Genomic DNA, 18151 nt, shown 5'->3' on the forward strand with positions numbered 1-18151 from the left:
TGAATAATCACACATTTCATTCAAAATGTTTGGCCACGACAAAGTGCGTTTCTAAAAACTTTCACACGTGTTCCATACACTCTCAATTATTTCTGTTTCAACATATCTAAACTAAGTTAACTTTTAAGCATTATCTATCGTACTTTGAACACTCAAGCACAATTTATTCAAATCAGCAATTTCTTATTGTTGGTTGTGAGAATGTAACTTATGCACAGAGTACAATATCATTCTGAACTACACAGAATTACATCCAAACTTAACTAAAAATATTAAAAATTATAATTCTCTATGGGAAATTATACCCTCAAAATAAATAGTTTTTAAAGTATACAATTTCTAATAAATTTTTTTTCTTTATAAACACACTGTGCAAACCAGGAATATTACGATGGCTCAATGCCAAGACATATTGTAGGCACCACTTAACAAATGCCATTTGAGATCAGACACATCACAAAAGGAATCCATCTTTCCATTTTTACAAAATAATCAGTAAAAAGTCCAATATTTTACTACTTATACCCCGGCTAAAGTTCAGTAACAAAATATTTAAATATTGAAAGATATGAGATGTATTACCCTGGTGGATAGATGCCAGAACTAATTGTTTTACATCAGTTACAACCTCATACTCATTTGGTACCTGTGAAAAGAACAGAAAAAGAATCATTATTGTATATCATTGACAATTTTGCTGCAATCAAGTAAATCATAATGTATAATCAACTGCTACCATTTTTGCAAAGTTTTCAAATTTAAATCCAAAATTATAATCAAAATAATATTCTTTAAATATCTGAATTGAAAAAAGAAATCAAGCAACTTCAAAACATATTAAATTTTGTATTCTAATAATAAAAAAATTTCATTTGTACCACAGGTTACTTGCTGGTATAGCAGTAAGTCTGTGGATTTATAACATTAAAATCAGGGGTTCAATACCCCCCCTCAATAAATGCAGCAGATAGCCCAATGTGGTTTTGTTGTAACACATACACACATTCCATTTCTTAACAAAATATAGTGTCCATTTACATAGTTTATATGCAGTTATAAAACGTGTTCAGATTACAATGTATTATTACACAAACATAGTGCAACTATTTGCAAGTTAATTAATTAAACCATCTATTATAATTATTTTTGGTGCTTGCAATCAATATATTTTTTTTTTCTCATTAACACTAAAGGTGTTACAAAAGGTGTTATAAAGGTATAAATTTTCACACTAACCTCAGCAACACGTTCATCTCCAGAAATCTGTAAAACCTTTGACACAAGGTCCAGTTTCTCTGTCAAAGCTTCTGCAATCTGTTTATCCTTACATCGTACCATCTCTGGATAAAGCAAGGTTTATTATATTGTTTTAAAATCAATTAATTTTTTTTCTTAGTTTACATATTACATTAATTTTATTCAGAATTTGTTTCCTGTTTAATTTTCTACACACGTTTATGCAAAACTACTCTGTTTTATACGAGCTATCTATTATCAGTACTGAACTGACTGATAAAAGAAAAAAACAGCTAATCAACAGAACCTACTGGTAAATCTTGGACTGCTCACTGAACCTGCAAGGCCACAGAGTAAGTACAGGGTCATGCCTAGCCTTGCACTTAAGACAGTTTTATAAAATTATGATTGGTCAAAACATGACAAATATCGCCAGGTAGAGCAATAATTATAAAATCTAATTAATCTGATATGAACTAAGCTACTAAAGCTTTTCACTGAAATTTGTGTAATTTTTTTTTCTTATAACAGTTAGTTGAAAAACTAAATGCAAAAGTCAATCATAAATCAGGTGTTACAAGTTTGACACTACTTCAGCAATTGAAGCACACACAAAATTCAAATTCTGCATTAGTCAAAATATAAAGAAGTAATTTTAACTAAAAACATGAAACAAAGTAATTCATAGAAAAAATGGTGTGATAGAAATTTCATAAAAATTTGAAATTACACTTAGTTTTGTATTACTGTTTTATCTAAATTGGTTAGGATTCAGTCAAAATTATTAGCACAGAATATAAAATTTTTCTTTTCCCTACCATTTATAACTTCAGATACCTTTCAACAACCTTATTTTCAGGTATTTTTGCTATTTTTACTTACATATAATAGATATAACTTTGTATAGCAATCCCAACCAATAGGATCAAAACTACCAATCCACTTGCAAAGTAAATACGAGTGCAAATGGTAACCAAAATGACTTCATGCAATAAACATGATAGTTTTTGCAAAATACATTTTCATAACTAATTTATGAGATTTTCTAAAATTATGTGAAGGATGTCAGTGAACAAGCTGTTAAAGCCTAGCTTTCTAAAACTATTGAAGAATCACAAATTCTTTAAAGAAATATGCAGTTGTTAGAAAAAAACTAAGTTTTGAGACACCATTCTTTGATAACTACATAAAAAATAACCTTAAAACATAAAAAAGCATCTAGTAGTCAAAATGTGTCATCTTCCCACATGAGAACACAGTCAAACTTACATAACAAAACTATATTTACATATTATTCAGTGGACACTGAGGTGCAGATGTGCCCTTACCTATTGGAGTCAGTACAGGTACAGCAGTTTGAAGAACAGTACCTTCACTGACTTTGACTTCTGATGGTTCTATCAATTGTGGCTCAGAAGGTACATGGATAAGCTCTACTCTCTGAAGACTCTGTTGGGAGTCCTCAACTAAGGTACATGGTGAAGAGACTTCTTTCTGTGATGTCAATGATGGAGAATCCTCTTCAGGAAGATAAGTACTAGAAGGGATTGGACTAGATACTTCAGTGTCAGCAGTAAAAGACATGATGGTGTCAGTTGATTCTTCTGCCTCTGTTGATTCCACATCAATTATTGCTTCAGGATGGTTTTCATCCAAAGAGTATTCTCTGATCTTTAGGGAATCATTGGTGATAACATTAGGCATCCTATTAAAAAACAGGATTTATAAATGTAAGGAATGTGTGTAAACATCAGATATACTCCACTTATAAAGTATCCATTTTTATAATGTTTTATTTATAAAATAATGAATGAAAACCAAACAAAAAGAACACATCAACAAATACACACTATATTTTGCTAATAATAATAATAATATACTTGAACTAAAACTCACAGGACAGACAGCCCTAGTATTATACATCATTACATCCCTACTAAGGTCCCAAAAATGATAACTTCTTTCAACATTTAAACCTTTATATTATTTCAGTTTATAACAAGCATGCTTCTTTCAACATTCAAAATTTTATATTTCAGTTTATAAACAAGTATGCTTCTTTCAACATTCAAAATTTTATATTTCAGTTTATAAACAAGCATGCTTCTTTCAACATTTAAACCTTTATATTATTTCAGTTTATAAACAAGCATGCTTCTTTCAACATTTAAACCTTTATATTATTTCAGTTTATAAACAAGCATGCTTCTTTCAACATTCAAAATTTTATATTTCAGTTTATAAACAAGCATGCTTCTTTCAACATTCAAAATTTTATATTATGGTCAACACCTCAAATACTGACCTTAATTTCATTAAGTACAGTCTCAAAACTAAACAAAGCAAGAACCAATTACTAACATACATTTTGCTTTTTGCCAAATTATTTTCTTCAGTATTATCAGGTCTTTTTGATAACACTGGTGAAGAATCCTGACATTTGGCTGACTGGCTGTGCCTGGGTTTGTCGGCTTCTGCAGCTTCTGTGATATACTTTAGCCACCTACAGGTTAACCACAGAAGTTAGGGGTAAAAAAAAAAAACAATTCACAGAAGTGTAATAATGTCTCTTGAGTGGAAATATTTTTATAGAACTGTTTACAATCAGTAACAAAAAAACAATTTTCAAATTTCTGTACCAATGTGGACCAACAGGTTAAAGCACTTCCATGCTAGACTTACAAGCTTTATGTAGTTATGTTTGTAACGTGAAATAATTATGTTGGAGATCTGGAATGACTTGAGCTTTACATAATTATGCTGGAGATTTGGAATAGCTAGAGTTTTAAGTAATTATGTTGGAGATCTGGAATAGCTAGAGCTTTAAGTAATTATGTTGGAGATCTGGACTGACTAGAGCTTTAAGTAATTATGTTGGAGATCTGGACTGACTAGAGCTTTAAGTAATTATGTTGGAGATCTGGACTGACTAGAGCTTTAAGTAATTATGTTGGAGATCTGGAATGACTAGAGCTTTACATAATTATGTTGGAGATCTGGAATGACTTGAGCTTTACGTAATTATGTTGGAGATCTGGAATGACTTGAGCTTTACGTAATTATGTTGGAGATCTGGAATAGCTAGAGTTTTAAGTAATTATGTTGGAGATCTGGAATGACTTGAGCTTTACATAATTATGTTGGAGATCTGGAATAGCTAGAGTTTTAAGTAATTATGTTGGAGATCTGGAATGGCTAGAGTTTTAAGTAATTATGTTGGAGATGTGGATAAACTGGTTTAATGATCTTATAAAGCCACACAAAAATACCCATAAAAACCAGTTTATAATTTTTTCCCATTTGGAAATCAGCCTACCATATACATTAACCCCTTAACTGGAGGAGATGAGTTAACTCAACCTCATGTTATTTGACCGTTTCTGAAATGGGAAGGTCATTTTATTTGATATGAGCAATTATTTATTCTTTCATAGCTATTCTGTGTTGTTTATCAGAAGTTTTGGTTACCTAGTTATGTAGTTTAGCAGTTCTTTCACTTTGGAAACAGTGGCATCAAACAGACTTTGTGAGCACACAGCTACATCAATTCTGACTAAAACTTTTGTTCGTGATGATTCGTTATCATTAGATTCTGAAATTGATGCTGAGTATGAGTTTGATTATTTTCACCTTATAAACTACGGATGTTAAAATTGACACAGCTGTGATTTACGACGTAAGTGGTAAAGAAACTTCTAAATTACATCATCAGTGCATAGTCACATAACCAAAACATCCAGTGAACAACATAGAATAGCTATATAAAAAGAAATACAAGATAAAATGGCTTCCCTGTTTCAGAAACGATCAAACATCGGGATGAGTTAATTTGTCTTCTCAAGAAAAAAAAACACTTCAACATTCAGTTAGAATAATTCCACATTGATAGAAAGTTTAAACATTTGGTATATCATCAGTTAAGAGGTTAAACAAAAATCAATTACCCCAATTAAATGTAGCTCATAACAACAAGAGTGAAAAGAACAAAACTAATTACTTTAACTAAATGTAGCACGTAACAACAATAGTGAAGAGAACAAAACTAATTACTTTAACACTCCTACGAAAATTGGGGCCTAATAGGGCCCAGAGCAACTTGAAAAGTTATTAATATTAAGCTAATAATTTTGTATTTAAATGAAATTGCCATTAACTGACCCTATCCCTTTATATTTTAAGGAGCAATAATATTTTGACTTTTCAGACATTTGCGAAATAATATTTCAAAAATTTTTTTTAAAAGATCCACTAAGGGTATTTTGAGGTCTATTAGGCCCCAGATCAAAAAACATAAAAATGACTATTTATTTCCTGAATAATTCTAGAACAGGCCTGGGCAACCAAAAAAAGCAAATTATAGTAAAAATATATTAATTTTACAACCTCTTTTCAAAAGATGGATATTTAGGATAATAACTCTACTCCAACAATAATTTTAGACGGTCCTGATTATTGCCTAGTTTGCCCACGCCTGTTCTAGAACATTCTAGAAACTTTACAGAAGTATTTAGAATAATCTAGAATATTCTTGAAGCTTCTAGAATATTGTAGAAGAATCCACAAATCCTATATATAGGAGCTGAAATCTTCAAACCGTGTCAAAAATGATATCTCTTGATGAAGCTGTATATTTACTGACAAAACCATCCGACGATGAAAGTGAACATGATAATGTTGAAGACTACTCTGAAAGTTGTGATGATGATCCTTCTGAAGCGAAAATGATGAACAAATCGTGCCGTACCCTTCTGAAAGTGAAGAAAGTAATCAAGAAGATCTTACTACGATACCAGTGAACAAACTATTGTCCAAAGATAAGAATTTTAGTTATTCAACAACACCTTCAAGGATCAACAGGAGAACCGCAGCTCTCAATATATTCAATGGGAACCCAGGCATTACAAGGCAAGCTGCTCCAAGAGTCTCTACACCATTCGAAACATTCAAAATTTTCATTTCTGATAATATGATGGAACAGATCATTCACTCAACAAACACCAACATGAAAGAACCAATTTTTGAAGAAGACCTCTGGAAATGGATCGCAGCTAATCTTTTCCTTGGAATAAGCAAATCCAAAAATGCATCGATAGATCGAAATGTTTTCAACCAATTCGGTTTGCCATTTTGCAAAACTGATTACACAAGACAAATTCAAAAAATGTGCTCAAAAATCAGATTTGACATCCACTCTCAAAGAAATAGAGAAATCAAAGATGCCGCCATCTCTGGAGTCTGGAATTTTTTCATTGAAAATTGCAAAAACAGTTACAACCCAAGCAAATACCTGACAGTGGATGAACAACTATGTAACTTCAAAGGAAGAGTTGGCTTCAGAACATACATTCTGACAAAACCAGGCAAATACGGAATAAAGATTTAGTGCCTAACAGATGCAAAGACAAGTTACCTCCTCAATGCTCAAATTTATACTGGAAAGGTTGGAAATACGACAGAAACAAATTAAGGAGAAAGAATAGTCAGAGAACTGAGTCAGCCATTTCTTGGAAAAGGAAGGACAATAACGACAGATAATTTCTTCACAACAATGACACTTGCCAAATACCTACGAACAAAAAGAACAGGACTTGTTGGAACCATACGGAAATCAAGAACCTTCCTGCCTCCTGAAATAAATGCAAAATCTAAAGAGTTATCACCAAAGTTTTTCTACCATGACGACATCACTCTTCTCAGGCACTCAGACAAACCAGGAAAATATGTGCTACTACTGAGTTCTCAGCATCAGTCTGGTGAAGTAGAAGAGAATGGAAAGCCTGAAATCGTCAATCTTTACAATGCAACGAAGACAGGTGTCGACACTCTCGATCAACTGGTGAGATATTATACAACAAAGAGGCGATCAAAGTGCTGGTCAGTCTGCATATTCTATAACATTCTAGATCTTGCTGCGTACAATGGTTTCATTCTATACTCAACAAAACATCCAGAATTTCTTCATCAACATAAATCAAGAGCCAGAAGAGAATTTATATGGCAATTGATGCTTAAAATCAAAGAAATTTACTGCAAAGATAATGACAAAACAACCTCATGTGAACCTCCTGCAAAGAGAGCAAAAAAAAGGACGATGCCATTTGTGCGGCAGATCAAAAGATACAGTCGAAAATTGTTTGCTCAAATTGTAAAAAAAATGTTTGTCAGAGCCATTCTAAAGTTGTTTGTAATGAATGTTGCTAAATCACTGTGTTTCTATTGGAAAACTATATGGGGCCTGATAGGCCCCAAAATCTCTTTAGTGGATGTAAATATTTTTTCCGTAGGAGTGTTAACTAAATGTAGGTACGTAACAACAACAGCGAAGCGAACAAAACTAATTACTTCAACTAAATGTAGGTACATAACAACAACAGCGAAGAGAACAAAACTAATTACTTCAACTAAATGTAGCACGTAACAACAACAGTGAAGAGAACAAAACTAATTACTTCAACTAAATGTAACATGTAACAACAACAGTGAAGAGAACAAAACTAATTATTTCAACTAAATGTAGCACGTAACAACAATGAAAGAAACAAAACTAATTACTTCAACTAAACATAGCACATAATAACAACACAGAGAACAAACCTAATCATGCCTCATCTAAACATAGCATATAACAACACAGAGAACAAAACTAACTACTTTAACTAAATGTAGCACATAATGAATGAAACAAAATTAATCACTTCAACTATATGTAGCAAATAACAATGACATGGAAGACAAAACTAATACTTCAACAAAACAAAGCACGTAACAACAACAACAACATGGAGAACAAAACTTACACTTTTCGTTCAGAAGCTGAGGAGGCCACAAATTCATAGATAGCATGTTGTTCAGATGTTGAAACAAGAAAGAAGCCTTTGCTATCTAAAGTATAAGGTATATTACAATTCATCATTTCTAGGAATACATATAAATATTATTAAATACACAAAGCGTGTCGAATATTTAATAATAAGCAGCAAAGATTACAGCAAATTTCAGATGATGAAACACTTGAAAAAAAAGAGTATTATCTTCAAATAGTAACCAGCATAAGCAAATACATTTAAATAACATATAATACAATTGGATTAAAACTCACAGTTTACACATATTGGTTTAAAAATCATAATGTTCAGCATGTTTTCGTTTGTCATGGTTGTATAAAAATATAACAATTACAGTTCATTATCCCACCACAGCAAGACATGCTTAACATCATTCTATAATTTAACAAAGTTCCAATTAATTTTTGTACTGTTCATATCACCTTTTCTTTTCTGAAAGCTTTGTATAGTCTAAACGTCCATCATGGGAAATGATGAAGTATCACAATTATTAAGCCTCTCCAACTCTATATCTGTTTTATGATAGTGTATAGTAATGTTTAGTTCTAAAAATGTCTTTATGATCTCTCTTTAAACTAAAACTGTAACCAAAATGTTCAGACTTTAACTTTTGTTTCTTTGTTTTTTTTAATTTTGCGCTCAAAGCTACACAAGACCTATTTGCGCTAGCCGTCCCTAATTTAGCAGTGTAAGACTAAAGGGAAGGCAGCTAGTCATCACCACCCACTGCCAACTCTTGAGCTACTCTTTTACCAACAAATATTGGGATTGACCGTCACACATTATAACGCCCCACCGCTGAAAGGGTGAGCACGTTTGACGCGATAGGAATTCGAGCCTGAAACCCTCAGATTACGAGTTGAATGCCTTAACCTCCTGGCCATGCCAGGCTACATTTAACTTTTGAAAAATAGGATACAAAACAATCTTTGCCCCAATTTTTAATTTTCCTTCATTTTCCTTTTTCCTACAAACATGGTTTACATCTGCTCAGAAGAGTTCTGTCAACAACATGAAACATCTGAAAATCTGTGGTCTTTATGAGTCTTGCTTATTTCTATCTGAAAATCTGTGGTCTTTATGAGTCTTGCTTATTTCTATCTGAAAATCTGTGGTCTTTATGAGTCTTGCTTATTTCTATCTGAAAATCTGTGGTCTTTATGAGTCTTGCTTATTTCTATCTGAAAATCTGTGGTCTTTATGAGTCTTGCTTATTTCTATCTGAAAATCTGTGGTCTTTATGAGTCTTGCTTATTTCTATCTGAAAATCTGTGGTCTTTATGAGTCTTGCTTATTTCTATCTGAAAATCTGTGGTCTTTATGAGTCTTGCTTATTTCTATCTGAAAATCTGTGGTCTTTATGAGTCTTGCTTATTTCTATCTGAAAATCTGTGGTCTTTATGAGTCTTGCTTATTTCTATCTGAAAATCTGTGGTCTTTATGAGTCTTGCTTATTTCTATCTCAAAATCTGTGGTCTTTATGAGTCTTGCTTATTTCTATCTCAAAATCTGTGGTCTTTATGAGTCTTGCTTATTTCTATCTCAAAATCTGTGGTCTTTATTAGTCTTGCTTATTTCTATCTCAAAATCTGTGGTCTTTATGAGTCTTGCTTATTTCTATCTCAAAATCTGTGGTCTTTATGAGTCTTGCTTATTTCTATCTCAAAATCTGTGGTCTTTATTAGTCTTGCTTATTTCTATCTCAAAATCTGTGGTCTTTATGAGTCTTGCTTATTTCTATCTCAAAATATAAATTTTTGAAGTTTTAGGTGTCAAAAAAATATAAAATGCAAATTATGGCACTTTTTATTTTGTAATGTCCAAATTTCATGATTTAAAAAAATGATACACATTGGGTAACATCAGGTGTTACTTTGAAGGATCTAACAGTTGTACAATTCTCTTTCTCATATGGTTGCAACATTTTAAAATTGAAGGATCTAACAGTTGTACAATTCTCTTTCTCATATGGTTTCAACATTTTAAAATTGAATGATCTAACAGTTGTACAATTCTCTTTCTCATATGGTTGCAACATTTTAAAAAAATTAGTTGTTACAAGAAACAACTTCCCATGTCTTACAATAATCAAACTGTATCATGGTTGTGAGTTCACTGGATCTATTTGTTTGTTTTATACAAGTAATTACTCTGTTTGACAAAAAATTTAAATGGTAACTGGAAAATAATGGTATCTATAATACAGTAGACTTCACCACAGTATGAGCTTGTACCTTATCAGAAGCTATTTCTGAAACAGCTGTACTTGTTTTCTAAACGGATTACAGAAGTAACTTTAATAAAAGAACATACAGCAAGATAAATACTGTCTAACATAACGTCATTAAGCCTCTAATTGTATTGGCTACTTTACAAAAGGTGCATATTGGCTGGAATTAGATATACAAGAAACAAACAGTAACTCTACAAAGATACAGAACATTAAGTGACGAGTTGAAAGTTCTCAACTGTTACAAAGTACGTGTTTAAATATGCTGACACTTTTAAGTTATTAACTGTCATGACATACCCATGTTTAAATATGCTGACACTTAAGTTATTACAAGTTATGAAATATTATTTAAAATTAACTTTTGTTTAGTTAAAACATTATATTGATATATACTCACATTACACAACTGAAGAAGTCCAATAAAACAGCAGTTGTGTAATATTTAAACTACAAGAGGTTCAACTTTATATATTTCAATTCACATAATTCTATTAATAAAAAAAGATATTCTTATGAACTTCAACTTCCGTATTTATATAATTCTAAATATTATTATATTCTTGTAGGCCATAAAGTAAAGTTAGCTACTCTTTTAGTCTCAAAAGTGAGTCTTTATTCAAATACTTTCATTTTCCACTTATTATATTTAGTACCAAATTCTGAAATAATTTTAAGTTTACTTTCATCATAAAATCACTTCCAGCTGGATATCAGTGCCACGGTCCTGGATATAAGAAAACAATTTTGTCTAACTGTAACCTGTATGAAACTCACTCAGTTTTCTAATTAACCTTTTTTTGCACTACTCTTATCTTATTACATGCTAGACACATAATGTACCTGTAGCCACGCTCCTTGTGAACAGGTTCTGTACACTAAGTATTGGACTATGGGTAATTTTGGTGTCTTCTCGGCCCGACATCAGATTGTTACTGTGAAATTTCAGCAACAACTTATCATCCTGTTTCTGTAGCAACACCAGAATATCTTCACACAACACAACATGCATTTCAACCGTTTTCTGTTTATGTAATCTCCAAATTAAAGGGCCTTCATGGACTAACCTGTGCTTTGTTAGGTCAAGATGCTGTAAAGACAAACATAATCAAGTTATCACTGAGTCAATCAGTCTGATAGTAACTATCACAATGAAACAGTTCACACAAAGAATTAGACTCTCCTATACTTTTACTGAAACCAAACTCCAAATTCACAAATGTACATCTTCCAGTACCTTATGGCTCAAATAACCTACACTTGTAAAATTCTAGATGCTACTTCCATCTTATTCCCATGGCATTCTTGTTGGTATTTCTGCATATGTCAACCAACCTCTTTTATTCTCTGCTGCTTCACAAATGTTTTAAATGCAGTACTAAAGAACCCATCAGTGAACAATTATTTAAGTTTAATATTCAGAAACAAAACATATCTAACTTGCTAAACCTAAAATCATAGCTTCTGTAAAACAACTATTTCTGAAATGCATAATTTATCCTTCTGAACAAATATTTAATTTTTTGTCAACAGAACTAAGACTTTCCTTTATAAACACTAAAATAAAAGAAAACCCCAGATTTCCATTCAGAATTTTGATAATTTTCACAAAGTATTGATGCTCAGAGACCATCTTGTCAATATATACTCTCAAAATCAATAGGAACAGTGCAAACTGCTAATAATTATTTTCTCAATACAGCCAATTTAGTTATTTCTTTGTTCAGACAACCCCAAGCTGAAAGTATATACTTCCAACATCATAAAACATCACCCTGAAACATCTGCAGCTGAAATTAGTTTTCTGAGTAAAGGTACAAACTTATTCCTACCCTTAGCATGATACACAGTTTTGAAATTATTTACAACTAACAATAACTTACTTTCAAACCAGTGCATTATAAATGTCTCTACAACAAATCCAGTAACATTAACATTCAGAATACGATAATAAATCTGCCAGGCTGCCACCAGTCAACAGAAACCTTAGAAGTCTTTATTGATACAACTGAGAATATAATAATTTGGATCCTAAACTGCGATTCCAAAGTATAGAATCTCTTCTACAATGAACGTGTTGCCCTGACAAAAACAGATTATAATACAGAAACACTAATGTCTGGTCTCAACAACTAAAATCTCATAACATTTTACATTCATAAAATTTTATTTTTATTACATTGACCTCTTAACAGTGTCCTGTAGTGGCTGGATCCTAGTGGATCAGTATTTTGTAAAATAGTCACACTCCATTTATAATACATTATTACTATTTATAAATTCATTTTTAAACTTATTTTTCTTAAAACATTAGAACATTAATTAAAGAAGAAACCACATAATTATCTCTTCTTGTAACGATCTGTGTACTCACTTGCCACCTGCTGTAAAGTTGCTAAGCCTTATCAAGTTTTGCATAAGGTAAAATAAGTTTTTAGGCTTAACATGTGCATTTTGAAATAACCAAAAACCTATAAATAACTGTATCAATAACACAGAATTCTGCTACAAGTTATCAAGCGTTTTAACCGAGTTGTATTTGGGTCCAAGAAGATATCATTTTGAGCTTACTAATGTCCTACATTATCATTTGAAATCTATCATAAAAAAAGCTTCAAGTGCAAATACTTTGCAGAGGTAAGAATACCACTAGAGGTCACTAAGTGATTATCTACAATTCACCATGGAAAGCAAGTCTTTTCAAACATGAGAGAAATGTGCTGGACCACCTTAGTTGATTCAATAAATACATTGATATCTCAAAAAATATAAAAGAAAGAAGGGTTTTAATATTCTAACTTGTCAATATCAATAATATGAGTATCCATACACTTTGTATTTGAACATTACATATGAATCAATGCTGCATTCAACATACCACATAACAATATGAATCTATACTCAGATGCATTTTTTAACATTTAAATTAAGAAATTAGTTACTGTATATTACTGACATATAGATTACAACCTACAATTCAATGTCAAACTTACTGACATATACATTACAACCTACAATTTAATGTCAAACTTACTGACATATACATTACAACCTACAATTTAATGTCAAACTTACTGACATATACATTACAACCTACAATTTAATGTCAAACTTACTGACATATACATTACAACCTACAATTTGATGTCAAACTTACTGACATACATCCATAGAATAGTAGTTCAATAACATTTTGAATGCGACTTTACAAATGCAATGACACGGTCTTTGACCTGTGTTGGGTAGATAATGCAGAACTGATCAGCTTTCAAGTTCACCTCAAGAAACACTTCCAGCTGATGTGTATTTACCTCACATTCAACGTTTACCCATTTTCATCTCCTTAAGAACAATGGTGAACAACTAGGAAATATCTTTGTTTCTGTGTTTTTTCAAATCTACAACTGACTATACTCACAAATTAAGGTTTTATGTCACAGGTTCCATTATTAAAATCACTCCATTATTCTCACACAGAGTAATAATTTATCAGCAGAAGTCTCCATTCATTTTCAGTTAAAATGTATCAAACTTGCGCTTGCGTGTTTCACTGCCCTATCAAGCTTTATTCCAACATTATGTCATACATACCATTACTAAATACTTTAATTTTTGTAACTTCTATAAAATTATACACTCTGATGGGCTGAGTAAGCTATACAAAACACAGTTCTGTGAATATAACTGAAACTATACAATACCAGCTACTTCTGATTAACACTCCTACGAAAAGTGGGGCCTAATAGGCCCCAGAGCAACTTGAAAGGTTATTAATATTAGGCTAATAATTTTGTATTTAAATGAAATTGCCATTTAAATCCATTAATGAATGGATTAACGAGATTCCCACTGTCCCTATCTATTATCTAGCGAAACCACAGCCAGGGAACGGGCTTGGAGAAATCAGGACTAGAAACGTCTTTTCATAGGAGTGTTAACATGAATAAATTACTTTTCACATCTAAAGAATTTTAATAATAAATGGACAATTTTTGTTTTAACAGAAAACTCAATGAGTTATAAAGCACATTAATTGGTAACAAAGAGAGAATGTTTTAATGTTTTTAAGAGGACAAAGTCGATAGAAATTCTGTAAATATTTTTTATTCTAGACTTTACTACAACATATTAAACTAGTTACAAATGTTACAAAACCATTTTCTGCACAGTACATGTCAGAAAGCAACACAGACCTGTTCTCAATCTGTTTAACTGAAACATTTTATGCAACAAAATAAACATTTAAATTAATTTTTCACTACACACATAAAGAACCCAAAAACTGAATTATGGGTATTAAATAACAAATAATTCCACACAAATATACTTATTTTTAGAATATATTACATGCATACACTGAACAAAAAGGTTTTATCTTAAAAGGTTTTGTTAGTTATTTTAACGCCCAATATTCCAGTAGTTGCTTGAAATGTAAATTTTAAGATATTTTCTGTCATGAAAAAAACAATGACACACATGAAATGCAAGCATATAAAAAAACAAAACAACCATCTGTGTTAAAGAAACTTACACGATAAGCCTGAACAATAGGTGCTTCAACCTTCTCGAATGCACTTCTGTCAATCTTTTTCTGAAGCTCAATAAGTCTATGTTCATTTTCTGCTTCTTTAATAGCTTGATTTACATATGCCAGGATTTCTTTGCTACAGTGTATTGCACGCAATAGTTTGCTGTGTTCTTCTGAGTCTTCTGTTCAAGAACAAGTAATGTGTAGTATCATATAGCATTTATATAAAATGAATAATGAATCTTTTGTAATTGTTATACCTGAAAATATAATACAATGTTGTAACCATACATATTATATTGTTCAGTTCATGTAACAATTTTTTTTTTTTCCAAAGTAAATAATGATTAGTCTATGTGTAAGTAGTTATTTATAGCTTGTTGTGATTAACCATTCTTAGATCATTTGAATAATGGATGAAATATGCAATTTTATGAAATACTTCCCTAAGCCTTTCACATGAAAATTGATTTAAATAACACTATGTGGCAGAAACACATTCCAGTTCAAAATCAATGAATTAAAGAAATCAACCATAGAATATGTTGCAAAACAGTGCAGTTAAGTATATATTAACATTATGTTCAAAATAATTTTTATTTCTTGTTCTAACACAAAGGGTGAGAGGTAATCATCTTGGAAAAGCTTTATTCTGAATACACTTTTTCCAAGATGATTTAGATATAACTGTCAAAAATGTTAATTTATAATTACTCATTTATATAAAACAATCTGTTCCGACTACTATGAAAACTAATTATAAATTACACTTACAATAAGTATTTCCTCATGTGGAAAATTTCTTAGAAACATATTAATGTTTTACTTTCCATTTATAATTTCAATATACACCAGTCAAGTAGCACGTAAAATATTACCCACTTAGTAGAGTGTACCCTAACATTTATCTATTATAACCAAAGACAAAGATGCTTGTTATTTGGAGGGAATAAAGGTTAGTTGATTATTAATTACTTAAACTAGACATTAACTATTTCAACTGAGGGTTAATCAACTTTACCGAGCATGTGATCTCTTTGTACTCAGTTAAAGGTTTTATAGATTTAATACCACTAACTTGCTATCTAGTGTATATCTTCACAAAATTTGGCACTCTTTCAGTTAATATTGCAAGTCTTTCACATACAGAAAATATATTCAGTAAAGTATTTTTAACAAATTAATATATAAATTTATGCATGTACAAAGCAAATTTTATATTAAGATTAAAATAATTTTCTTCATCTCAAATTTCCTTGGTGTAATGACTATAACCTCCTTAATACAGTTGAAACATTTCTTTCCCTCAGTAAATCATTTTTTCTATTCTACCTCTATATGGGATTGGCCAATATGACCGACGTCGTTACCACCAAAGAACAAAAATGAAATTAAATCTAAAATGCCCTTAATTTCATTCTAGAATGACCTGAAACTGTAACACAAAACTAGATTCATTTACTCTGAGTAGCTTTAATTTCTTAACAGTATATATCTAATCACAATTAAATTTTATTGTTTCATTGCCCTTTACACCACATACAATTGCTATCTGTGCCATAATTAAGTTGTAAATCACTCAGGTGATGTGCACCTTATATAATACTATAGAATTACATTATCCATGAGTTATTAGAAACAGCCTACATGTCTTGGGAAACAATTTTATATTATTTATTTTGATTTATTTTACCTAATATAATTTTCACTAACCTTCAAGATACCTATCTTTACATGTTAGTCACCCTCATAATAATAATAATAAATAAATAATGAAAATGAAAAACATGAAATAAAATACTTACCAAATCTTCTCTTTTCTTGCTGTTTATTGTTAATGAAAATTAACCCAACTTTTTCATACTAATAGTAGTAAAGCACTAAATAATTTTCATTTAATTAAATAATGCATCAAAGAACATAGACTACTAACATGCAAAAAGCAGACAATATCTTGTATCTCTGAATATTTTTCTGGCTTTCTAATTATGTGACAATAGCTGCCACAAATTCATTCAAGCCATTTGTTAATTTTATCACTGGAACAAAGCTTGACAGATACTTAACTTGTCATTACACAACATTATACAATGCACCATTTGACAGATAAATGAAAACCTTGACTTTCTATTGATTATAAGTAATATAAAATGAAATGTAAGAGAACTAGTAACAAATCGTGGGTCTGGTTTTCTATTCAATTGCAATGTAACTATACAAACATGAAGGCTATCACAATTATGGTTTGTCTAAATAATAATTTTATGTTGACTAATTTACATTTAATTTCATACCTTTTTTAGAGGTTGGTTGATAAGATAGAGAAAATTATTCATTACATTATACTAGGGGAAATTCAGGATTTTTTAAAGTACTGCTACGTTGAATTAGGAGTTTAAAACTTGTATAGTATTAAAATATGGATTATAAGCTAAGATTTTATACTATACTAATTGGTATAACAAATAAAAAGTGGTTTGATAAAGTTCTGAACGTAAGACACTAAACCCTTGTCTCATGCTCAGTAAAGAATACCTGAAGCAAGAGAGTTAAACAGACAAATTCCCTTGTATACAAGATCAAAGTCATTGAGGCAGTATATCAGATATGTTTCCTACAATGTTATGATATAAAACAAAATTTATCTGTACATTTTACACAATTATTGGCCTGCAAAAAAACACAGTAAAAAAATGTAAGAAGGTTTAACTAACGACAAAACTTTTCTGAAAGGTAATTAACTACACAAGTACTTGTAAATGTATAGGTAAGTATTCTGAGGACAATATCAGATACAAAATAATGACTTTAGAGACAAAAACTTAAAATATCTACAAAGAAAATAAATGATACATTGTTTGTGATGTGAAAAAAATCTTACTATTAAAGAATTTTAAAAGTTAAAGTATATCATCACAACCTCTATTGATTAATAAGATTTGACTATCTCAATTACCTCTCAGTTTACAATTCTAACTTGAGATAAATGTCTAATCAGGAAATTATCTTCAGTGTAAAAACTATTTGTAAATATTTGAAGGCACAAAAATAGTCATACCATCTTGTAAACATAAAAACATTTGCATGTGGTGTCAACTTGAATGCAAATTACTATCAATTAATCAGAAGAGAAAAAGTTAAGGACATAGTGTAACTATTGAACAACAACGTGGTGTAATTACACTTACGTGGTGTATATTTTGCAATATTTTCCAAAAGAAGTGGATATTTTGTAAGTCGCTGAAAGCCAGTGGCTATAATGTCTTTAAGCTGTAACCTTCTACAGAGAGGATTTGCTTCAGCATCCTAACA

At 30.9% G+C, this 18151-nt stretch overlaps 1 protein-coding gene across 1 annotated transcript in view; it reads right to left on the reverse strand.

Annotated features, from left to right (window-relative positions):
• The window catches only part of LOC143231672 (rho guanine nucleotide exchange factor 11-like), a 150326-nt gene that overhangs the window by 14313 nt on the left and 117862 nt on the right, over positions 1 to 18151 (reverse strand). The window contains exons 30-37 of the mRNA XM_076466255.1: positions 18028 to 18145; positions 14843 to 15021; positions 11155 to 11401; positions 8034 to 8118; positions 3602 to 3739; positions 2565 to 2941; positions 1237 to 1340; positions 583 to 646 (exon numbers count right to left, since the gene is read on the reverse strand). Coding sequence (XP_076322370.1) covers positions 583 to 646; positions 1237 to 1340; positions 2565 to 2941; positions 3602 to 3739; positions 8034 to 8118; positions 11155 to 11401; positions 14843 to 15021; positions 18028 to 18145 — 1312 coding nt within the window. The remainder of the gene's footprint in view (positions 1 to 582; positions 647 to 1236; positions 1341 to 2564; positions 2942 to 3601; positions 3740 to 8033; positions 8119 to 11154; positions 11402 to 14842; positions 15022 to 18027; positions 18146 to 18151) is intronic.

The sequence above is a fragment of the Tachypleus tridentatus genome, chromosome 11 (genome assembly GCF_004210375.1).
Source record: "Tachypleus tridentatus isolate NWPU-2018 chromosome 11, ASM421037v1, whole genome shotgun sequence".
NCBI classification, from domain to species: domain Eukaryota; kingdom Metazoa; phylum Arthropoda; class Merostomata; order Xiphosura; family Limulidae; genus Tachypleus; species Tachypleus tridentatus.